Source organism: Cervus elaphus, chromosome 7 (assembly GCF_910594005.1).
Source record: "Cervus elaphus chromosome 7, mCerEla1.1, whole genome shotgun sequence".
In the NCBI taxonomy this organism is placed as follows: domain Eukaryota; kingdom Metazoa; phylum Chordata; class Mammalia; order Artiodactyla; family Cervidae; genus Cervus; species Cervus elaphus.
This window is the reverse complement of record NC_057821.1, coordinates 9,110,627-9,135,895: the sequence shown is the minus strand read 5'-3', so window position 1 is coordinate 9,135,895 and position 25,269 is coordinate 9,110,627. Positions and strand designations below refer to the sequence as shown.

The window sequence follows — 25,269 nt, the reverse complement described above, 5'->3', positions numbered from 1 at the left end:
CTTGGCTTCAGGCTCGCGTCTTGGGCAGGCGGGGTCCCCAGAAATCTGAGGACAGGATATACACACCTTCTCGGGAGGAAGATACCATCATTTTGGTCTATAGCCCCTCAGACCAGATGTTCAAATGCAATGACCCATATACAGTCAAAGATAACCAGGAATTCCTGGGAACCAGACGCCACAAGAGAAAACAAGCCCAAAACAAGACACTAGAAACAGACCCGAGGAGACTCAAACACAGCCACCACCATAAAACTCTGCTTAAATCAATGAAAGAAGAGCTTGAGGGTCTCTGCAAGAAACGGGAAACTATAAAATATGACACAGCAGAAAAAGAACCAAACAGAATTTCTAGAAATAAAAAAGCTTCACGTTTAAAACTCACTGGATGGATCAGGAGATGCATCCTAATGCTATTCTATCGCATTCTTTGAAGGATGGCTGACCCCATGACAGGGACTTAACGGCCCACAAGGGGTCAGACCTGGATCTGAAGAACATACGCTGCCCTGAGCATCCCAGCAGAGACTTGACGCCAGAAGTGATCCCTCCCTGCTCCCGCTTCCTCTTTATCTTTCTTGGAAACTTGCTACCTAGAACTTGTCAAATTTGTCTTTTTCTCTTACACAGATCCTCCCTTAGAGCCTTGCCCACAATACATAACATATAATGCCTGTTGATCCCACTACTGGGCATATTTAGGAGAAAGCTCTAATTCAAAAAGATATATGCACCCCAATGTTCACAGCAGCATTATTTACAATAGCCAAGACACAGCATCAACCTAAATGTCCATCTACACGTGAATGGCTAAAGAAGGTGTAGTATATATATACAATGGAATATTAGTCAGCAATAAAAAAAAAAATGCCGTTTACACCAACATGGATGGACTTAGAGATTATCATATTAAGTGAAGTCAGAAAGAGAAATACAAATACCATATGATATCACATATACAGAATCTAAAAAGTGATGTAAATGAATTTATTTATAAAACATAAAGAAAAAAATAAAAATAAAAAAATAAAACAGAAAGAGATCCACAGATACAGAAAACAAACTTACGGTCACCAAAAGGGGTGAGTGAGGGCTGGGGTGGGAGGAGAGATAAACTAGGAGATTGGGATTAGCATATGCACACTACTATACACAGAAACAGACAAATAACAAGGGTCTACTGGATAAGGGAACTATATTCAGTATCTTGCGACAATCTATAATGGAAAAGAATCTGAAAAAGAATACATATACATACACATAGCATATAGTGTTAGTCACTCGGTCGTGTCCGACTCTGCGACCCCATGGACTGTAGCCCATCAAGCTCCTCTGTCCATGGAATTCTCCAGGCAAGAAAACTGGAGTGGGTTGCCATGCCCTTCTCCAGGGCATGTTCCCAACCCAGGGGTTGAACGCAGGTCTTTTGCATTGCAGGCACATTCTCTGCTGTCTGAGCCATGAGGGAAACCCATACATAAATACATACATACATACATATATATAAGTATATATAACTGAATCACTTTGCTATACATCTGAAACTATCACAACACTATAAACTAACTACACATCAATTTTTAAAACAGTTTAAAAAACAGAGGAGAAATGCAAGTAAAAAAATTGCTTATTGAATGAATAAATGATTTGAGCCCACTAAAATGTTTCTGGGATACTTCCCTGGTGGTCTGGTGGTTAAGAATCTGACTGCCAATGCAGGAGACATCGGTTCGATTCCTGGTCCAGGAAGATTACACATGCCACAGGGCAACTAAGGCCATGTACCACAACTCCTGAGCCCTCAAGCCGCAATTAATAAAGCCCACGTGCCTGAGAGCCTGTGCTCTGCAGCTAGAGAGTAGCCCCCACTGACCACAACTAGAGAAAGCCTGTGCACAGCAACGAAGACCCCTCACAGCAAAAAGTAAAATGAATAAATAAATTAATGCTTGAGGTTCACCCCGGTGCACATCTCCATGCTTCCACTCTGCTTTGCTCTTTGCCCAGAGGTGGCCCTGCCCAAACCCAGGAGGGGCCAGCACCTTCCTTTTCACCAGACTTCAGGGCAGAACGGCGGAGAGAAGGAAAGGTGTAAGGGCAGCAGGGGATTGGACCCACACAGGAGCAGCAGCATCAAAGGCCAAAGGAAAGTCGGGGTCCAGGGAGGCTTCCTACAGTAAGGACTGTGTGCTTGGGCATGGACCAGGGGTGCCGGGCGTAGGGCTGGTGAGGCTGCAGACAAGAGGACAGTCATTTATTAAACAAAATCAACTGACATTCCTGGAAACTGACTGTTGGTGTTGTTTAGTCACTCAGTCCTGTCCGACTCTTTGCAGCCCCATGAACTGCAGCACGCCAGGCTTCCCTGTCCTTCACCATCTCCTGGAGCCTGCTCAAACTCATGTCCATTGAGTCAGGGTTGCCATCCAACCATCTTGTCCTCTGTGATCCCCTTCTCCTCCTGATTATGGTATATAACACTCCAAAAACCACTGTGTAGAATCATACAGGGGAGTTGGGAGATTTAAAAAAACACAAACTCTCAGGTCCCCCATAGAGCTGGGCAGTGGATGAAGCCTAGCATTTTTAAAGGCACACCCCACCCACACCCTCAATCCCAAGTGGTTCTTCTGCTCAACCAAGGTTGAAAAACACTAGCAGGGGATTTGAGATGAGAACAAAGCACAGGGAATAAAGTTACACAAACACAATTATGCATAAACTCTGCATAAATCATGTAAACACCTGTTTCTAATCTTTAACTTTTAGACTCAACTTACAGAACACTGAAGACTCCACTGCCGTTACAGAAGAGAACGCAAAGCTTATTCAGCCTTAACGATGTGAAACTTACAGGGTGCGTGGCTGGTAGAAGGTGCATGCCGGGCAGAGCACTGTAGGAGCTGACGGGATGAGAAATAAAGGTGTGACCGTGATACTCAGGTTTATAAAGGTGACAGTCAGTGGAGAATCTACACCAGCCACAGGATGCTGCTGGGGGGAGGTGGGGGCAGAAAGTGGAGGGATGGGCCAAGTGAGCAAACCTCTCCTGGAATAAGCACAACATTTGGTGACCTGGGGTAGCCAGCAGAAGAAATGATGGACGGGGTGAATGGGTTTGCCTTCTCTGGTTACACCGCTGCGGGAGGCACTAAACGGGACCATCCCAGCGGGGAGCAAATTTGCAGTCTGGATCAGAACCCACAGACGTCCCCTCCCTGGGACTCAGCAATCTCGCCACTGGTCCTTAAACAACAGCCGCGACCACCTGCATTCCTACGGCACAGTCACAGTTGTACAAAGCGACGAGAGGGCTTCCCCGGTGGTCCAGAGGTCAGGAATCCGCCTGCCAATGCAAGGGACACGGGTTTGATCCCTGGTCTGCGAAGATTCCACATGCCGTGGGGCAACGGAGCCTGCGTGGAACAAAGCCTGGGCTCCCGAGAGCCTCTGTTCCCCAACAAGAGAAGCCACCACAACGAGAGTCCCCGTGTCGCCACTGGAGAAAAGTCCCTGTGCAGCAACAAGATCCAGCGCAGCCAAAACTAAATAAATCAACAAACCTCCGTTTTAAAAAACGTGACGAGAGACAAGGGTCTTGCAGCAACACTGTCGAGAATGGTCGAGACTGGTCTCAGGCCATGCGCCCGTCGAAGGGGACTAGTTACATAAATTACAGGGGAGCCACGCGAGGGACGGCTGTGGCGCCGTGGCGGGGGAGGGCCAGAAATCCAGGCTGCAACCTGGGTAAACCTTGGAGCGGTTAGGCTAAGAGAGATATGCCGGTCCCCAAAGAACAAATACAGTATGATGCTGCTCATGTGAAGTACTTAGACTAATCAGATTCATAGAGACAGGAAGTCGGATGGTGGGGTGAGGGGAATGGGGTGTGAAGGGGGAGTTATTATTTAACGGATATAAAGCTTCATTTTTACCAAAGGAAAAGCAGTTCTGTGGATGGACAGTGGTGATGGCTGATGAGAGAGCGCTTAACGCCACTGACCATACACCTATACACTTTTTTTTTCTTTTGGCCAGGCCATGCAACTCGCAGGATCTTAGTTTCCCAACCAGATATCCAACAGGGGCCCTCAGCAATAAAAGCACAGAGTCCTAACCACTGATCTGCCATGGAATTCCTATGACCTGTACACTTTGTCAACAAAGGTCCATATAGTCAAAGCTATGGTCGTTTCAGTACCCGTGTACAAATGTGAGTTGGACCATAAAGAAGGCTTAGTGCCGAAGAACTGATGCTTTCGCATTGTGGTGCTGGAGGAGACTCGTGAAAGTCACTTGGACAGCAAGGAGATCCAACCAGTCAATCCTAAAGGAAATCAACCCTGAATATTCATTGGAAGGACTGATGCAGAAGCTAACGCTCCCATGATTTGGCCACCTGATGTGAAGAACCAACTCACTGGAAAAGACTCTGATGCTGGGAAAGATTGCAGGCAGGAGGAGAAGGAGATGACAGAGGTTGAGATGGTTTGATGGCCTCACCGACTAAATGGACATGAGACTGAGCAAACTCCGGGAGACAGTGAAGTACAGGGAAGCCTAGCGTGCTGTAGTCCATGGGGTCACAGAATCAGACACAACTTAGTGACTGAACAGTACACTACATGATACACTTAAAAATGAATAAGACGGTAAAGTTTGTGTAGCTATTCACCACAATTAAAAAATAAATATTTTTGAAATGCTTAAAACTAGATCATCTATAGGAACAGTTTTCACAGTTGTCCAGGAATATGAATACAAATGAGTTTTTTTGTTTGTTTGTTTTTTACAAATGAGTTTTTAAAAGAAAAAAAAAAGGGGGGGAGGAAAGAGAGTTCAAGGCTGACTTTATTTTTTTGGGCTCCAAAATCACTGCAGATGGTGAATGCAGCCACGAAATTAAAAGACGCTTACTCCTTGGAAGGAAAGTTATGACCAAGCTAGACAGCATATTAAAAAGCAGAGACATTACTTTATCAACAAAGGTCCGTCTAGTCAAGGCTATGGTTTTTCCAGTACTAATGTACAGATGTGAGAGTTGGACTATAAAGAAAGCTGAGCACGCAAGAATTGATGCTTTTGAACTGTGGTGTTGGAGAAGACTCTTGAGAGTCCCTTGGACTGCAAGGAGATCCAACCAGTCCATCCTAAAGGAGATCAGTCCTGGGTATTCATTGGAAGGACTGATGTTGAAGCTGAAACTCCAATACTTTGGCCACCTGTCTCGAAGAACTGACTCATTTGAAAAGACCCTGATGCTGGGAAAGATTGAGGGCAGGAGGAAAAGGAGACAGCAGAGGATGAGATGGTTGGATGGCATCACCGACTCGATGGACATGAGTTTGGGTGGACTCCAGGAGTTGGTAAGGACAGGGAGGCCTGGTGTGCTGTGGTTCATAGGGTAGCAAAGAGTCGGACACGACTGAACGACTGAACTGAACTGAACTGAATATAGAAGGTCTCCAGTAGGATCTATCCACAGCAAGACTCACTAAGTAGAAAGAGCAAAGATACAGAACAGACTATATAGAATTAGGGACTTACCTCGTGGTCTAGTGTTTGACTGCAAGTGACATGGCTTTGACCCCTGATCCCTGGCTGAGGAACTAGGAAACCAATGCCTCGTGGGTATGGCCCCAAAAAACAATGCTACCCCAGTATGAAAAAGGGGGGAAGTCTAAATATATGTTTGCATTTGCAAGAACCACTGGAGGATGCATAAGACACTGAACAAAGTGGTTACCTACAGGAACAACAATGGAGATGGAAGAGGGCGTGAGAGCAAGCCCTGATGGATGTCTGCACAGTGTTCTGAGGTGTAACCGAATGAATAAATTACCTAGTTGGATTCTCCAGTAGGGCAGTCCCTGGAAATGGGGACAGGAGAGGGTGGGGTGGGGGCACCAGTGCTCTCATCTGGATCCTAGAGTCTGTATTTGTATTCCTTTTACAAGAAGGAAAAACAGAAAAGATGAAGAGTAAAATTTTAAGTACCCCATAAACATATGAAAAGATGTTCTGTCTCACTAGTAGTCAGAGGAATGCAAATTAAAACCACAGTGAGATGCCATTTCACACCCAGCGGGCTGGAAGACATTTCAGTGGGACCAAACCAGGATGGGGCTGCAGCAAAGGGCAGCCACAGTGTCGGGGGTGAGCCGGGGTGAACGCGCACAGCCCCCGAGGAAGGCTGTTCTTAGAGAGATGAACAGAGGCCCCCCACCGGGGTCACCCGCCTCGGAACACACCGAGAAACCCTTGCCCGCGAGCCCAGGAGACACGTGTGCACCAGGTGCCCACTGCAGCATTGTTGGCAACTGTCAAAAACTGCAAATGAAGCAAAGGCTCCTCACAACAGAACCGAATAAAGGACTGCAGCTGACTCCCCCAGTGGAGTATTACGCAGCAATTAAACAGATGAACTACAGCCACAGGGATCAACACAGATAAATCCCCAAAGACAGTGCGGCATGAAAAAAAAACTGCAGGAAGATTTGTACAGAAGGCTACCTTTAACATATGGGGTCGGAAAAATGGAAAAGAATACCCTATATAACTCGAAGAAATGTCTCTACAGATTAGTAGCAAAAGCATAAAAGCCGGCCCCTGGATGAGGTACCCCACTTTCTGAGAGTGTCTGCCTCTGGGGAGGGGGAAGGGGGAGCAGTTGGGGAAGACGCAGGGGGCTTCGGCATAAGATGCTGTCTCTTTAGGAATGCAGAGGACCTGAAATAACCATGGCAGAAAGGATCTGAGACAGCTCAGTCGTGGGTACACGGATGTGTGTTATTTTTGCTTACGTGCTCTTTTTAGTAGTTGAAATGGATCTTAATCACAATACAAGTAACAGTGAACCGGGCTTGGAAGATGGTCAGGGAGAGCAGAGGCCTGAGGCTGGGGGCGGAGGGCACCCAGTGTGAAGCACCCAGTGTGAACTGGAAGTCCCCTCATCCAGCCCCGCACCTGCCCCCCACTGGATGGGGTAGGTGACCCCTACACTCTTCATGGGGTTGCCGTAGCAGGGATGTGAGCGCGGAGCTTCCCAGGGAGACAAGGAGGCGCGTCCTTCTGCACTGGGCCTCCCGCGCCAGCGTGGAGGAGAAGAGGGCTGTGGGACGGGCCCTGCCCAGACCCGGCCCAGAGGGAGAGCAGGACTCGGGGGAGCCATAACCTGAGGCCCCCGCAGCGAAGCGGAGGCCATGGAGGCCGGGCTGGCGTGTGGTACCCGACACACTGGGGCGCCCGCAGCCTGGGCCTCCCGGGGCCCAGCCAGCTCCGGAAAGAATTTCCTGAGCGTGTCGGGGCTTGGGACGGCCCTGGGAGGTACCGGAGCTGAGACCACAAGCAGAGAGCTAACCAGAGGCCGATGGAGGCCGGGCGGCGGCTTCACTGGCTTGGCCGACCCGCCTGGGGACCTCCAGGGTCGGCAGGGGAAGGGGGACCCCGCCGCGTGGGGAGAGAGGGCGAGACACAGCTCCCAGCCACGGAGAGGCCCACCCCCGGCGGCCTCAGGACATGGCCAGCCATCCCTGAGAGCTCTGGGCAAGTTCTAGATGCCTGCCACAGCCCCCACACCCTGGGCGGGGGGGTCTCCCTCCAGGGCTGTTTTGGGGAGAAACACAGAACAGTGAGAGACCAGGCTCCCGGGCTGGGGGCCAGGATCGGCCTTTCTCTCCCCTGGACTGTGGTCTCGAAGCTGGGAAGGTCTGTGCCCACGTCTCTGACCCCAGGTTCTCACACTCCAGCGAACACCCGCCAGCCAGGGGGTCGCACGGACTCCCAGAGAGTGGGCTTCTTCTCAGGTCCACACAGGGCCCCAGGGGGTCCGGAGGGGCCTCTGCCCGCCTCACCCCAACACCCAGGCCAAGGACAGAGGGGGCAGGAAGGAGGCTGGAGGCTGAGCCCCCCGGGTGTCTCCGGGGATCATGGGGCAGCCCCCGAGGCTGGGGGGGCCCTGCTCACGGGCTTTGGGACTATAGGGAGGAAGAGAAAGGAGGGGGCGGGAGGAGGGCAAGAAGTCAAAGGAGCACTTGTTCTGCTAAGTAGAGGTTTTGTTGTCACAAACTGGCCCCAAATTCTGTCTCCGGGAACTCCAGGGCAAGCGTTGGTCCACCACACCCCGCTGTCCGTCACCACCGCCCACCTCGCCACACAGCTGACTCCACACACCTTGTCTTCTCCTGTCGGCCCCGGACCCCGCCCCCCAGCCCCTCACAGCCCAGCCTCGGGACCCTCACCAAGCCCTCCAGCCCTAAGTTCTCCCTAAGAACTCACGCAAAGCCCTCAGCCAGAGCAGAAGTGCCAGCTGTCCTCTTTCCGGCTCCAGGACGTGCCCGTGTGCCCGCCCTCACCCTAACTGCCCCCCCACCCCGACTTCATGGACCAGGGCGGTCCGAGCAGGTGGCCCGCATGTGCACCCTGAGCCGTCCTCGTTTATCAGGAGCAAGGCCGATAAAGAACACCGGCGGCGCTGGTGGGAACCGGGGAGGGGCCCGGGGTCGGGGAAAAGGTGAGGGAGTGTGACCAGACGGGGCTAGACACAGGGGACACGTGGCCGGGCACGCCCCGACCTAAGAGCCCACTCAGGCACAGATAGAAGCAGAACAGCAGATGTGGGCCCCCCGTGGCCTGGGGGGACCCCCTCTGTCTCCGTACTCCGACGGATGGGCAAGGCCCCAGCAGAGATGCCCAGGAGGCCACAGGGCCCTCTTGAATCCTGCCCCCTCCCTCAACCGCATCCCTCTCGGGACAATCCCAGCTGACCTCTCCCCCAGGAGCAGCCACGCGGGCAGACAGGCGGCACCGCCCGGCGTGTCCTGGCCCGCTCCCACCCTGCCCACCACACCCAGGATCCGTCTGCCTGCCTCAGCCTCACAGGGAGTCACCGATGACAGCTTCCCCTGCTGGGCACCGGGGCAGCAGGGTTCGGGGCAGCAGGGTTTCAACCCCAGGCCTGCGGGGCGGGCGGAGGCGCCCACGGACCACAGGGCACACAGAGCCGGGAGGCAGACGCCCAGAGTCACACAGCAGAGCCAGAGCCCGCACCACAAGCCCCCTCAGGCAGGAGTCCCCCGCGCCGCCTGGGGCGGGAGGAGGGAGGAGGGGACGTGGGCCCCCGGCCGGGCCTCCTCTGGCCTGAGCAGGTCCCCAGTCACGCACAGAGCCCGGACGGTGCGGGGAGGTCAGGGGAGGACAGGCCCCCGGCCAGAGGTGGTGCGCCCCTGAGAAGCACCGCGTGCCCCCATGAAAGTGGAGAGAGAGGCCACCCTGACAAGATGGCGTCCTCGGCCGACAGGGGTTCCACAGACACGAGGGCTGCGGGCGCCCGGCCTGACCCACCCGCTGGGCCCGGGCTGCGTCCACGCCCAGGACGCCACGGGGCAGGAGAGTCAGCGGGGGGTGCAGAGGACTCACCTCGGAACTTCTTAGGCGGGTTGTCCAGGTCACCAGCCGCGGGCTCCACCACACAGCGGTCATCCACCAACCTGCGGGACGAGGCAGCCAGTCAGCAGAAAGAAGACCCCCACCTGCCCAGGCGGCCCCAGGCACCAGGACGGCCTCCAAAGAGACCGCTCGAGGGACGGAGTGGAAGGCTGGGTTAGCAGATGTAAACTTTTATATATGGAGTGGATAAGCAACAGGGTTTTACTGAACAGCACAGAGAACTACATTCAGTATCCAGTTACTGGAATGGAAAAGAATGTTAAAAGAAAAAAGAATGCATGCATGTAAAATGGAATCACCTTGCTGTAAAAAAAAAAAGAAAGAAACCTCTCTCTCCATCACTGATAATCCCGTACCATCGAGTCATCCCCTTTCTGGGCAGCACTGTTAAAAGGCGAGGTCCCCTGGGTGGGGGTGGGGGAGCCCCCACAAAAAGCTCAGAGGCACATGCCATCTGCCACCACCCTCCCCTGATGGAGCTGGAGCTGCGTCCTGGGGGTCTGCAGCCAGTCTGCGCTGGCACACACTGCCCACGTAACTCCTGGCAAGGCCCTGAGATCCCACCCAGACCAGATGGAGGAGGGAGAGAGAAGGGGACCGAGAGACAGGAGACTCAGAGAGACACAGAGAGACAGAAAAGGCAGAGTCAGAAAGACAAACGGAGTAAGAAGCAGAGGCAGAGAGAGACCAGAAACAAGCCGGTGAGAAACGCTTATGAGACACCAAACTAGGGGACAGCCTCTGAGTCTCCAAGACAAGACAACAGACCTTGCACCTTCCCAGCCTCTGTCAGACCCTCTGCTGTGGTCACCCTGGGCCTGAAATTCCTCCCCTCCATCCTGGCTGGGGTTAATCCCAAGTCTCTGGAGGACACCCACCCACCCACCCATCCATCCATCCATCCCCACATTTAACATTCTTCAACGTCACACAAGGCTCTAACACAATGATGGTGACGACGACCAGCCACCATCTCAGAGGCCAACTCTGTCTCAGCACTTCACAACCTCCGCCTCAGAATTCTCACCAACTCCCCGCAGGGGGCTAGTCATGAGCACTATTTTATAGAAGAGGAAACTGGGTTTGAACATTAGTCTGTCTCAAGTCACAGAACTAATTCCAAAGCCTCCTTCTGCTCCTCCCCTCCTTGGATTGGCCAACAAGGCCTTTTGTGATCTGACCTCACCAGAGCCAGCCTCACAACCTCCCTGCCCCAACTGTGCTAAACCTCTCGCCTCCACAGAGTGGTCCCAGCAGCCGCCCCACCGCTACCCCTCCAAGCCCCTCCATTCTTTCATTCTTTTATCCTCAGCCCCTGCTGAGGTGAAGCCTTCCTTGGCCAGTGCCCTCCCGCCCTCGGCGTCCCCCGACCCACCCAGCCCCGCGTTCCCGCAGCACCTGGTCCTGGCCTTTCCCGAGGCCACGTCTCCTCTGAGGCTCCTTGCGGTGTCTATACCATGAGTTCCCTGAGGACAGGAGCCTGGGGTTTCCCCTTTGGAATCACCAGCACGACATAGTCCACAGTAACAATAATGACAGCTAGCAGGATTTTGCTTCTAATGTTTTCACATATTATTTAATTTTCTAAGTCTCCCCTGTTTTTGCAGGAGGGCAGATTGCAGAGGGCAATGATCTGGCCAAGGACACAGAGCCAGCAAGCAGCGGAGCTGGGCTTTGAAGGCAATGGTGCAGCCTCAGGAAGGGGAGAGAAGGGCCTGCGGTGAGGACCCACTCAGACGGCTCCCCGTCCCCAGCCTCCAGCTCCATCCTCTCTCCTCCACCAGCACTCAGGCCCTTGGTCATCTTGGCCACACAGCATGGGTTCAAAGCACCACTTGTAAGTTCACTGATAACTTCCGCCTCCACCTCCTCTGTCCCTCTTCCCCCAAACTCGAGTCGTAATCTAACCACCCACTCCGCGTCTCCACTTGGATTCAGCACATTCCCAGCGGAGCTCCTGCTCTTCTTGAAGTCCTCTCTCCATCCAGCTAATCCCTCCTTCCAATCGCTTGGTCCTCTCACTCACCTCTCACAGCTAACCTGTGAGGAAATGCTGTGGGCTTTATCGTTAAAACATGTATGGAATCTGAATCTAAAGACAAAGATGAACCTATCTATGCAACAGAAACAGACTCCCAGACATAGAGAATGGACTTGTGGTTGCCACGGGGTGGGCAGGGGGGCATCAGGGAGGGATGGAGAGACTGGAGTTTGGGATGAGCAGATGCAAACTATTATATACGGGAGGGTTAAACAACAAGGTCCCACTATAAAGCACAGGGAACTATATTCAATATCATGTGATGAGATCATAATGGAAAATAATCTATATTATAAATGAGTCACTTTGCTGTACAGTAGAAGTTAACACAACACTGTCAATCAACTGGACTTCAATAAAAATGTTTTTAAATATGTACAGAATCTGACTTTTCATCACGCCAACACCACTTGGTCCAGGCCCCCAGCGGCTCTCACCTGGATATCACTGCCTCCCCACTGGTCTCCTGACACCCCCTCACCTCTACAGCCTGTCCTCCACAGAGCAGCAAAGGGATTCCTTTAAAAGGTCAGTCAAATCAGGGCAGTGCTCTCCTGGGAACCTCCAAAACCACCCATCTCAGAGGATAAGGCAAGAACTCACAAGACCCCTTCACCTCTCACACCTCATCTCCTCCCCACCCCCCGCCCCTTGCCCAGTCTGCTCCAGCCCACCGCCCTCCTCTAGGCTCCTCAAACCTTCTAGGAGATTTGACCCAGCTCTTCCCTCTGCCTGGCACTCTCTACCCTAGACACCTTCCTGGCTCCACCCCTCCCTCATCTCCTTCAGATCTTGGCTCAAATGACCCATTCCTTTGGCTGGGCTCCCTCCCTATCCTTTTAAAAACTGTGGACTGCCTCTCTCACACTTCTCATCCCCCTGCCCGCCTCACTGTTCTCCATAGCACCACCCAGCCTGCTACAGTTTATTTGGGGTCCTATTCCTCCCCGACCTGAGATGGAAGGTTCATGAGGACAGGGATGCGTCTGAGTTGCTTGGAAATCTGTGAATAAATATTGTGTTGGCAATTCTTTGATATTTGAGGCAACCTGAAGAGAGAGATCCACTTTTAAAGGGAATCATTCCCCCAAAGACTTGTTTTACCTCGGCCCCTTCTTTTGTGCCAGTGTTCCCGTGGAGGGACTCCAACCAGGTTCACACACAGCCATACCTGACGCTGGCCTGCTGCGCCCTCCTCTGGTGAATGTCAAGGTCAGAGTTCAGCATCTGTATCGCTTCCTCCTGTATCCCCAGCACCTGGACCACCTGTCTGGCGCGGAGTGGCACACTCGAAATACATACTGAGTGAATTAATCATTTTACTGGCTACTAAGGGAAGCACACAAGAAGCAAAAGATAAGGTCTCTGCCTCAGGGAGTTCAAAACCTCACTGGGAAGACAAGTCACAGACACAGAAGAGTTCATGATCTAAGGAATACGCATGGGTGCCAAGTGATGCTACCAGCTGTGGACTTCGTCCAAGAAAGGGAGAGGTCAGAGCTTGGCCAATCAGAGAAGGTGTGAGAGAAAAGGCAAGAGCTGTGCAGAGCCTTGAATAATTCATAGAATTTCCTGTAAGACATTAGTGAATCAGATTAGCTGGCTGTCTCTTGGCAAAGCCCTGAGAGGAGGGGTTGCAGGATGGGTAAGTTTTGGTAGGGGAGGGGAGGAAGCCGGGGCGGGGCTGGGACCTGGCACTGCTGGGGGTACTGGACAGCCATAGGGCATTATGGAAGTCAGGGCAACCGAGAGAGGCTGGGGTACCCCCTCGGCCTCCATCCTGACCAGTGCCTAAGGCCCTTGTAAAGGACATCTCCCCAGAGACTACCAATCTGAGGAAAACCCATCCTCACCTCAGAAACCCTCCATCCTTCCCCTGGGAACTCTTTGTCTGGGTCACACATGCAGAAAAGAAGACATGCAAGTTTGGATGCCTGGCGTGCTTTTCCTAATCCCCCTGGCATAAATGTCCCTGGTCATTATGTGGATGTCCTTCTGTCCCCACCTACTCTGGCATAGCTTCTGAAGCCCTGCTGTCTCCAACTGAGCCCCTCCCCAGTGCCCAGTGGTTTACAGAGCAGGGCACATTTGGGGAGTACAAGCTGAAGCCACTTAGAGAAGGGGAGGGGTTGGTCAGGAGGGTAGTGTGGCCTCCAGCAGAACTGCAAGCAAGGTCAGAAAGGAAAACACCTCAAATCAGCAGCCAACAGGGGACAGGAATGGTCTGTATGGACGACCAGAACAGAAAAGCAAGCCATGTGGACCATGAAATAAAAAAAGGCAGGGGGCTCCTGGAAGGCATCAGGAAAACAGACTCAGGAAGATGGGACTTTCAGGACCTGCTCCTGGATCCAACATCCCACTCCCTCCCTTCTCCAAGTGCGGGTCCTGGATGAGCAAAATCAACACAGCCTGGGAACATTCTGAACCCCTCCCCTGCAGTCTCTGAGGGATGGCACCTTGCCCTCCCCATCATTTCATTTCCCATCTGGAGCGCAGCCCTCCACCACAAAGAGGGCAGCCAGCGGCAGGATCTTTAGGAAGTCCCAAACTGCCTCGCAGCGCGCCCGCGGAAGTCTCCCCTCCGTCCCTCAGAAGCTCCTCCTCAGGGCTGAGGCATCCCAAGAAGGTGCTATCGGGAGGGTGGGGAAGGGAGGGGTGTCCCGTGAAGCCATTAACAGATAAGCGGGAAAGCCCTTATCGTACGGGCTGCGGAGAGGGAGACCCTGAGGCCAGAGGGAGGCACGAGGGCCGGGACACCCGACGGCTAAGTTTCGATGGAGGGGGAGCCTCAGGGGGCGCGGCCGGGACTTTCGAGCTTCTGGGTAGAGCTAGAGCTAGCGCCGAGGCCCCCTGAAGCCCCGCCCCGATCCGCCGAGGCCCCCTGAAGCCCCGCCCCGGACGCCGAGGCCCCGCCCCGGCCCGCCGAGGCCCCGCCTACTCGCGGAGGCAGCAGAACGCTCCCGGCCAGCCCCGGCCCCGCCCCCGCAGTGGAGCGAAACTCGCCTCCCCGCGTGCGGCCGTCGCCCCAGCCGCGTCGCGGAGGGAATGCGAGCGCGGCCTCGCCCCGGCTTGCCTCCCACTGCAAGCCGCCGCCAGGACGCTGGGCCCCGGCCAGGCGCGCCCGGGGGTGGCAGAAGGCGGGCGCGAAGGGGTGGGGACGAGCCGCCAGCGCCGGCGCTTTCCTCCCGAGCCGGGGAGCCCGCGGGGGGCCGCCCCGGGGGATCCCTTCTCACTGGTGGCACCCACATCCCGGCCGTACCCCCTCCCCCATTCTCCCTCAAGGTGGGGGCATCTGTGTGCACTGTACTAGCCTGGCTTCCGATGCGCACCTGGCGCCGTAACCAGGTAACCCCTCCCCGCCTGAGCGCCTCCATCCCCGTCCAAGGGCTGGGGAATGGCCTACTCCCGCCGGCGCTCAGCCAGCCCTGCGTCCTGCCACATTCAAGGCGGGCCACACCTCCGATCCTGCGAGTCCCTGTCTGTCCCCACCAACTAAAGGTGCGGGGGCGCCTCAGCCAACATCACCTTAGAAGAACTGACGCTCCACTGTGCAGAACACGTTTACTTTATAAATCGTTTTTACACCCAGTATCTCATCCCATTCTTACCACAGTCCAGTGAGGTTCACAAAGTTAAAGGAACCACCTGGACCATGCAGGAGGTAGCTGATGGCACTTGTACAATCTAGGTCTCCATCGGTCCCACAAAACTTTACTGCGAAGGGAGGATGTGCTGGGTGGGAGCTCCTGTGAGTACAGGAGCTGCCTTCTACACTCTCGCCAACTGAGGACAGTGAGAGACAGAAGATGGGTCTAAGCCTGCACCGTACAGGGCCCAGGAGGAATCGGCATGGTGGGCAAGGGGAGGGCGTGAGAGGAGAGAGAGGGTCCGGCACCAAGTCGGTGGGCAGGCCTGCCCTGGACCCTCTGAACAGGAGTTAGTGGACAGCTCTGCTCTAGAAGGATGTGGAGGGCGCTGCCCTGAAAATGCCCTAGGGTATGCACCCCTAGACCTTGGTAGGAAGGAAGAGAGAAAGGCAGATGCATCCAGGGGCCTAGCTGGCCCCATTCTGCCTGGGGTGGACTTTGAGATCAGGTGAAAGCCACGGAAAAGGCAGTGGGGCGGGTCAGTGCTGCCAGGAAAGATTAGATAAGGAGAAGGAAGAAGGGAGCCAGAAGTGGTGCAAGTGACTATCAGAGGAGCAGCTGAGGAAGGAGGCCTGCAGACTGGGGAGACCCCCAAAGATCCCTAGACAGCCCCTTCCTGATCTAGCCTGGGAAAGAGAGGTGCAGGGGGAGACCACGGAGCTCAGGCCGCACAGTTAAAGGAACAGCCAGTTCCAGACCCCAGATCTCCTGACTCCCAGCCCAGGGCACTGGCCACCACCCCACAGATCTAGGCCAGACCCACGGAAGGCCACTCCCAAAGCAGGCACTGTCAGAACACTGGGATCAGCTGGTGGTGGATGGAGGCCTTGGATTCCCCCTCCCCAAATACTCAGAGTCACATCTGCTGGTGGGGGTGGGGAGGAATGCTGGGCAAGTAACCCAGATTCACTGGCTGAGATCCCTGGCTCATCAGAGAAAAGCAGTCCACTTCTGCATCCCTGCAGAAAAACACCCATAAACCTGACCTCTACACGTCTTTCTTTACCAAGGATCCACCCGGAGCCACCAAAGGGACCAGTGCATATGGACTTTAAAATAAGCATGGCGCATCCTTTCAGAGAGCTTATGTCTAGAAAGGACAGTAAGCCACACACTCGGGCTCTCGGGGAACCCCAAGAGTCTCCCCAGTGAGGAACAGAGGCAGCAAATGTGATTAAACCTGACCAGACAGAAATAAAGACCCTTGGCCAGGGCACAAGCTTTCAGAGCGCTGCCTCTGCCCATAGGCCTGCCTGTGAGGCCAACCCTCTGAGAGCCTGGGTTTCTGGCTCTCAGGGCTGGATGGGCTCTGGCAAGTCCTGGGGTCTCTATTAGGCCAGGGAAGAGAGGGACGGGGAGCAGGGGAGACAAGAGAGCTGAGAAAAGGCACAGAAGAGGGGCAACCGTGAGCCACCCAGCCCACCCCCAGGCCTCTCTCCTACACTCCATCCAGGGAGTGGGCTCTGAGCCTGTCCAACCTGCCTCGTAACTGAGGCTGGAGGGGCCTCCGCAGGGCAGCCCCGAGGCCTAGGCCACCCAGCTGCAGACCCTGCGGGGCTCTCTGGGAAACAGAGCAGCAAGGGCAGCCCTGATGACTCCACAAAGGGAGACTGTCTACAGCCTCCTCATCAGGGTGAGGAAGAAAGAAGTGGGGGCAGGCGCTGCTTCAGATTAAAGGAGACTCAGGAGGCATTATGAATCAAATTAACACATGGACCTTGATCAGATCCTAATTTAAAGACACCAGTGGTCGAGGCCAGACTGAGAACAATGGAGTGGATTGATTGGACCATGGATCCGGCATTGGATGCTATTCGGAAATTACTAACTGGTGTGCTGACAGTACTGTGGTTACGCAAGAACACAGCCTATTTCTTAGGAACGTAAAATGAAAGATGTAGAGGCAAAAACATGCACTGCATGTAATCTACCATGAAATACTTCAACAAAAAATAAGCTGAGTAAATATGGCAAAATGTAAACAATGACTCGGTCTAGGTGGTGGATATGTAAGTGTTCTGAATGATTCTCTCCTTTTTTTTTTTCTTTTTGCAGCACTGCGAGGCATGCAGGACCTTAGTTCCCAGACCAGGCATCGAACCTGTGCCCCCTACACTGGAGTGTGGCGTCTTAGTCACTGGACCACTAGGGAAGTCCCTTTTCCTGCTTTTATAAATTATATATATGCCTCCAGTTGGTGGTAAGGGGTCAAAGGGACAGCACTGACCAGAGCTGTAAATACTCGGCCAAGTCCACCCATTGCCAGCAGGAACAGCATCTCTGAGACACAGACCGAATTCTCCCTCTCACGACCTGTCACCCCCGTCACCCTATTTCTAAACTCAGATCCTGTAAAGCTGGCTCTCCTGCAGGCTGGAGGAAGGGGGTGATGGCTGGCTGGCTGGCTGGCTGAGTGATGGGAGAGCGATTTGTAAACCAAATATGCACAGGTGTCTGCCTCAAACACCTGCAGCTGCCCCTGGGCTAAGATTTACGTTCACTGTCTCTTCTGGCTCTGCATACCTGCCAGCCAAACAAATGTGAACCTTTGCACGCGAGTGATCATTTCACTCCCCACTCAGGCCCCAGCCAGGGGTCCCCACAGCCCATCTCCCCGAGTGGCAACCCCTCTGCAATGTGTCCCCCTCTCCAAGCCCCAGTCCCACCACACCCCAGGTCCACTGGGGTGGACCATTTCTGCCCTGGTGTAGAAAATCCTGCAGCCTCTTCTCCAGTAGCCATGGCGGACTCCTGCTGGGTCACCCCCCACCTCCCCAGGGGTCCGCCACACAGGAGGCTGCAGGTACAAATGCTGGGAACCACCGCCACCCTGGGTGCGACCAGGGTGACAAACGTGGGGGGCTCGGAGCTGAGGCCTGTGATGAACTTACTGGAGATCTGGGCCCTGCTCTAGCCCCCACTTCCAGAGAGGAGCCCCCCAGGTCCACACGGGGTGAAGTGTGGTGAGCAGGCCTGGGGGTGGACTGCAAGGAGGAATCTGCTCAGGAGTAATCAAAACACAGACGCCTCCCCCCAAAGGAAGGGCAGAAAGCTGCCAAGACCCCACCCTGAAATCCAGCATATCACCCCACCCCGAGCCCAAGCCTCTGCCCCACCCACCCACAGCCTCACGAGGCCAAGCAGGGGAGGGGAGGGGACGTGGGTCAGGAATGTAGGGCAGGGCAGAGCAGGAGCAGCTGGCTACAGCAGGATTCTTTTAGGGCCCAGGAGGAGCAGGCAGCTGGGTCCCTGGAGCCCCACGGCAGGACCTTGGAGCTGATTCTGTCCTTGGGCCACGCCCACACTGACTGTCTCCACTGCAGCCCTCCCTGTCGCAACCACCACGCCCGACCTGGTCCCGCCTGGAGGGCAGAGACTGGTCCTACTCCCCACACCCCTAGTGCAGTCCTCTCAGACTCCTGATGTGAAGTGAGCATCCCTGGGGCACTGGATCCCAGCTTCCTCCTCCTCCTCCACCACCTCCATCACCAGAGTTAGAGAGAGCCAGCAAGGGAAGAGATGTGCCTGGGCATTCCCCGCTGGTCCAGAGGAAAGGACGCCACACTCTCACTGCTGAGGGCCCAGGCTCAATCTCTGGTCAGGGATCTAAGATCCCACAAGCCACTCAGAACAGGAGAAAAAAAAAAAGGTGTGCCTTCCCTTTGATCCTGGACTTCCACTTCGGGGAACCTGTCCCAAAAGGTTAACTGGACAAGTTGGTGTTCCGGTATGGACTAGGATGTTCAGTGCAGATTGTGTAGAACAGCAAGAAATGTACAGACAAGCCAAATGCCCAAGACTAGAGTTGCTTAAATAAGTGAGGTACATCATACAGCGGGGCCCTCTGCGACCACAACACTCGTAGGCCAGCATGCATGGGAAACACACAGCTTAATGTATTCTCCCCAAAAAGCCAGTATACAAAGCCAGATGTGCAGTTTGACCATTTTGTACATGTTTATTTGTGGGTGCATAAAGACTAGAAAGTCCATATAGAGGCTGTCAAGATAATCACAGTGGTATTACAGATAACTTTTTATTTTAGTTTTTTCAAGTTTTCTCCATGGAGCATATATTATTTTTAAATCAGGAAAAAAACAGTATGGGAATCCCCTGGTGGTTCACTGGTTAGGACTTGGCGCTTTCACTGCCGGGGCCTGGGGTTCAGTCCCTGGTGGGGGAAATAAGATCCTGAAAGCCGTGGAGCACAGCAAAAACAAAAACTTTTTAATTAAGAAAGGAAAAAAAATATGTATTTTCCAAAAACCAATGAGTTGTATGGACTGGTCTAGAGGAGGCTGAGACCTACCTTAGGGCGCAGGACAGGGGTAAGTCCAACATCTCATTCCAGTGAAATCACAATTAAATGAAAGCCAAGGGCAGTTCAGACATCTGCCCATGGAATTCGGTCTGCATGGGGGGGCCAGCGCCCCCTCCTGGAATTACCCTTGTCTCAGAGACTTAAGACTCAACAGGCTCTTAGGGACCATTTCTCCCAGCTCTCCACTGTACAGACTAGAATAGGCTGGACTCTGTCTTGGTTACCACTGATTCCCCAGTGACTAGAACAGTGTCTGGCACATAGTAGGTGCCCATTAAATGTTTGCTGAATGACTTAGTGACGTCTGATGAAAACTAAGAGATGGGCTTTCTGGACCAAGGAGCAGACCTCAGACCCCACCCCTACAAGTGTTAATACAGTTGGTCTGACATGGGATGCTGGAACTGGATTTTTCTTTTTTAAAGACACACAGGGATTCTCAGATGCAACAGAGCACCTTAGAGGACAATCAAGGTGATAGAAACACACTCTGAGAGGCAGGGCCTTGCCAAAATCACCCCTCCGGTGAGTGACAAAGTAGGTCCTGACCCTGAGACCCGGAGCTTCCTCCACATTGACCTCTGCGTTCCCTAGGTCCTGACCTCCAAGGCCCACCCTCTTGGAAAAGCAGATCACACCCCCTGTGATCACCGAGCCCTGAATGACACTTGTCCAGAGGCCCTGACCCCAAATGGTGCTCCAAGGCTCAGCCATAGGCAGTCAGAGGCAATCTGACCCATCCTGGGAGCTCAACTGCACGACCTCAGCTTACCGAAGGAGTCTGGGGGCCCCTCCTCCGGGCACTCAAAACAGACCTTCAGGGAACTGCATATGAGACCCAAGGGGCCCATCCCACACTCGGGGCCAGTTCCCCCCAGCCACTGCCAGAAGCCATAGTAAATCCTTCACCAGCAGTGGCCCCCCCCTCCGCCTCTGCTGCCTCCCACAGCGGGGAGGGGGAGGAATGAGGCAGGGTCCCGGCCATGCACTCCTGCCAAGGACACGCATGGGCCTGCTCTCCCTTCCCGCCCGAGGTCTCAGCCTGCTCCGGGATCCACTCCCCAAACCCCTCCCGTCCTTCCAACCCAGAGTTAATGTACAATCGTCACCAGGAGCTCTAATTACCCAGGCGGCTCTAATTGGCCTCCTCCACTTGGCTCGCAGAGCCCAGCTGGAATCTGAAGGCTGCCCCAGACTCCCTCCTCCACCAGTGCCTGCACTTCCCACCTCCCAGCTGAGCAGCCTCACTGGCCCCCAAGGCTGCACTTGTCCTCACCAAAGTCACTTCCTCCAGCACTCACTGGGCACCTCTGGGGCACCAAGCATTGGGATCGCCTGGGAACTGAACCAAATCACCCTCCAGGGTTCACAGACATGGGCACCAACAGCCAGGGTGAAGGCAAAGTGGGGCCAGAGCTGAGGATGGAGGCAGAAAGATTCCAGCGAGGGTGGAGCAGAGGGAGAATCACAGAGAGTGATGCTTCTCTTTTAGACACCAAGTCTAAATTTTAGGCTCAAAATGCAGATTCTGATTCAGTAGGACAGGCTTGGGTGTGAGATTATGTATTTTCTAACAAACTTCTCCGTGATGCTGATGCTGCTGGGCCAAGGACCACACTTCGAGTGGCCATGCTTTGTGGTGTTCAGAAATCATTCTTCCCTTGAGTTTGGCTCTGAGCATGTGCCCAGCACAGTGCTGGAGTGGATGAATGGGGTGATTAATCAGTCAGTCCTGGCAGAGAGCCCAGCATTAGAAGGCCCTACAGAGAAACCTCCAACTAATCATAAAGCATCAAACAATACAATTAACATCGTAGAGGAACTTGTACAAAGTAGTTTGAAGCACAAGAGAAAAGGGGTAAATTCTGCCCTGGTCCGGGGCGGGGGTAGGGGGGTAGGATGGGGGGCTGGATCTCACAAAGGAGGCGCTTTGCACCAGGTCTGAGAGGGTGGGTTAGATTTACCCAGGTGGAGACTGGCTGAAGGGCGGGGGCAACACAGAAACAAAGGTAGAGACAGGACAAGGTTCCAGGAATCTCAATCCACGTGGTGCATCGGGGGTGTGAAGAGGAGGTGAAAAAAAAGAAAGACAATTAATTTGGGGCCAGCACATGCCGGTGCTAGAATGCCGTCTGGGAGGGCAGGCATGCAGGCGTCAGCGGCAAGTTGGGAGCTCTGGGAACCGGCCCCCGGAGCAGAAGGGCTCTGGCAGTCACAGGCCCAGCCTCAGAATCAGATTGGCGAGCAAGAGGCCGCTTCCTGGGGCAGGAAGGGCTGGGGCGAGAGGGAGCTGTGTTAGGAAGCAATAGAGGGAATCCCTGGCAAGCGGATGAGGCCTGTGTGAATGGCAGGAGGAGACGTTTCCCTTGGGCTTCCCTGGTGGTCCAGGGGCTAGGACTCCCCGCTTCCACAGCAGGGGGCGTGGGTTGGGTCCCTGGTCAGGAAACTAAGATCCCACCTGCCAGACAGTGCGGCCCGGCCAAAAATTTCCCTTGATTCTGTTAGATCTCACGGGTGCTGAAAAAGCCCCCAAGAGTGTGCTTAGCCCTAACGCTGAGCAACAGAGAAAATGGTCATTTCCCCAAAGCCCTGGACCTGTCCAGACAGCAGAAAGGAGGCTTCCAGCATCTGCCCCCGTGTGCCCCCCACACCCTCTGCTCCTTCCCTTGGCGTTATCAGAGGTGTTGACTCCGTGCCAGCCAGGCAGTCTGGCCAGAGGGGCAGTCTGAGAGTCATCGCTCTCTGGCGGAGGTCAGCTTACCGAGCGCTCACCCATTCCCATCCTCTGGGAAACCGACCAAGAGAAGGCAGACTAGTAGGGAGAGGTCGACGGGCTGGGGAGTCCGCATCTGAACGGGGAGGGAGCTGGGAAGGCCTGGAGGTGCTGAGATAAGGCGCAAGGTATGCTGGAATTCCCAGTCCGCGTCCCCCATTGGCTGACTCAGCCCTCCAGCCCGCGAGATCTTTCCCACACGACTAAAGCTAAACTCCCAACAAGACACCAAGGGAGCCAGGTGACTCCCACCTCCTGAGTTCAGGGTCAGCTCGCCCTGGGCTGAGGGTGCCAAGGCTGTCCTCCAAAACCCCCGGGGAGAAGGCACCTTGTAGCCAGTTGGCGTCCAGATGAGTCGGGTCAGCAGACAAGGGTGGGTTCATCCTAAAGAACCGCTGGGTGTGGTAGATGAGACCATTTAACACAAGTCCACAGACTAAAACGGGACACAGGTAACAGGCCCCACCCTGGGGCTGGAGAGGTGTAGGAGCCACTCTCCCCTCCGCCCCAGCGACTCACTCAACTGCCCTTCGTAAGATAAACCCATTTCCTCTCATTCTTTCCCTGCCCTATGCCAGCTCTGGGCCTGGCCCTCTCCAGGGACGTGACCGGATTCCTTGCTCATCCAGACCCTGTGGGGTGGCGGCCAGAATTAATTAATGTTTGCAAAGTGCTCCAGAGATCCTGGGACTAGGGACCCAGGGGCGCCAGATGAGCTGAGCAGGAAATTGCCAGGGAGAGGCGGAAAGAAGGGGCCGCCTGGCGGGACCTGGGACGCCTGGAAGGAGAGGGCAGCGAAGAGGCTCCTAGAGACAGGGAACAGGGCAGGAGAGAGCTCGGAGGAGAAGGTACGACCCTCCAAAGTAGCAGCAGGTCTGTAACTAGACGGCCCGGGCTCCTGGTCCACCCGCTCACCATCACCACCATCACGATTCCGCCCCGCTCCAGAGTCGGCCACGTCCAGGCCCGGACTGTCCCCGACTAAGGCCACAGCCACCCACCTGCCCCCCGCACACGGCCCACCTGCAGAGGAAGTCTCAGGCCCCCCACCCCCGCCCCCGCCTCTGGGGAAGAAAGGCGAGCGTGCGAGGGTGGAGGCTTCGCGATGGGGGCGCCTCCTGCCAACACAGGCGGGGCGCCCGACTGCTACCTGGGCAAATATTTCACTTCCTTTCTCTTAAAGAAGGAGGCAAGCCGCTGCCCTGTTCCTTGAAGCTGGGGGACGACCAGGTGCCCTGACGGCGGGAGGCAGCAGAACGCACGCAAACGGCACCGGGGCCCACAGCGCCCCCTCCCCACCCGCGCCCCCCTCGAACTCGGCTCGCTCACCCCAGAGTGCTGATGAAGCCATTGACGGAGCCCTCGGCGTACAGGGAGACGATGTCCCCGATGTGGAGGAAGCTGGACATCTCGCTCATGGCTGCGGCCCTCGGGGGAGCCGGGGCGGTGGGGGCGCCCAGGGGCGCGCGGCCAGGCGCGGTGCGGAAGGCGGAGAAGACCCGCGAGGCCGAGCGGGGCGCGCCCCCACCTCGGAGCCGGGCTCTCTTCGCGGCCGGGGCGGGCTGGCGGCCCCCGAGCGGAAGGCGGCGCGGCGCGGCCCGGGAGCCGGAGGTGGCGTCCGGGTGAGGAGGTGCCCGCGTCTCGGCACACCCGCCGCCCGCCCGCCCGGCCCGGCCCGCGCGTACCTGCGGCGCAGAGGAGCAGGAAGTCTGGGGCGGCGGCACACACATGCAAATCTCACCCGGGAGGCGGGGAAGCCACACCCCGCCCCCCCGGCCCGCCCGCCGGCGCCCACGTGCGCCGGCCCGCCTCCCGCGCCCCTCGCGCGTCCCGGCCCAGCCTCCCGGACGCCGAGGCGGCCGCCGTCCCCGCGCGATCCCGACGGCTCCCGGGACATTTCCAGCTCCGGCGAGTCCGCAGCCAGACTTGCGGAGCCGCCATCCCTGGGAGGCCCAGCGGGAGCTCTCCGCCCTCGAGGTTCCCCGAAAAGTCTACTCGGCCCTCGAGTCGCTGAGGGCTGGGGGGGCGGCCGCGGAAGGGGGAGCCCGGGCGCCCCAGCGGGCGCTCCCTTGAGCCGCGCCCGGAGGACGTGCCCCGGAGCGCCCTGGCTGCGGCCGCCCTGCGGCCACCTCGCCGTCTCCGCTCCCAGCTGAGAGCCGTCTTGCGCGGAGTGGCGCGCTCATTCCTTCGCAGCGCACATCGGGATTCATTTTTCTTAACGTAAAAAGCCTTTTCATTGCACAATAGAAAGTGCTAGGGCTTGGAGGGGAAATGAAGCGATGGGGTGGGTTTTGTTTTTCCTCGCCGCATTCCTGTGTACAAAGAGATCCAACTTCCGAATCAGTTCAGCCGCTCCCTCTCCAGGAGTTGGCTCCGAAACTCCTGGCTTCTTTCTTTTCTTTTAAGGGGGGAAGGAGGGGGACAGGAGTGAAAACTACCTTCGCTGGTTAATTGCGCACCCGAGCGCCAACGAGGACCAGACCAGGGCCAGCCCCCTAGGAGTGACCCACTGCGGTGTCGCCGCTGAGCTTTTGTTCATTAAGTCCTCCCCTCAAACGCACGTCCCCAGGTCTCCTGCTTTCTGTTCTGTCCCGGGGCGCTGGGGTGTTTGCTTCCTAGTCCTTTTATTTTAGCTTCTGGGATAGAGTCCCCAGCGCCACCCATTGGATCACGTTTACTCCCTTCCGACACCCCCACCCTGACTTCCTGGGAAGGGGAAGGCTTAACCCTGAGAGAAAGGGAGGAGGGGACTGCGGATTGGGGGTGGGGGGGTAAGGCCCCGGGGGGATGAAGGACGAGGAGCCCAGAGACAGCTGCTGACCCAGGGGGAGAGAGTGGGGAGCCCCTGGGCCTGTGGCTTTTTCACGAAGACCCCTAGAATATGGGAGAGGAGGACCCCTCCAGGATTGCTGAGTTCAGTGTTTTCCAGTCTTTTCACCAGTCTATTTCACCACAATAGCAAATCAATTTTACCTCAGACCTGTCGGCACCCTCATCTGTCTATAAGCAAAACAATAGTTTCACAAAACAATACTTA

At 55.4% G+C, this 25,269-nt stretch overlaps 1 protein-coding gene across 1 annotated transcript in view; it reads right to left on the bottom strand.

The window, feature by feature from the left end:
• ITPR3 (inositol 1,4,5-trisphosphate receptor type 3) overlaps positions 1–23,944 on the bottom strand; it is a 68,106-nt gene extending 44,162 nt beyond the window's left edge. Inside the window, exons 1-2 of the mRNA XM_043907193.1 lie at positions 23,562–23,944; positions 9,418–9,488 (exon numbers count right to left, since the gene is read on the bottom strand). Of these exons, the coding sequence (XP_043763128.1) occupies positions 9,418–9,488; positions 23,562–23,650 (160 nt within the window). The 5' untranslated portion in view covers positions 23,651–23,944. The remainder of the gene's footprint in view (positions 1–9,417; positions 9,489–23,561) is intronic.
• Between the last annotated feature and the right edge of the window lie 1,325 nt (positions 23,945–25,269).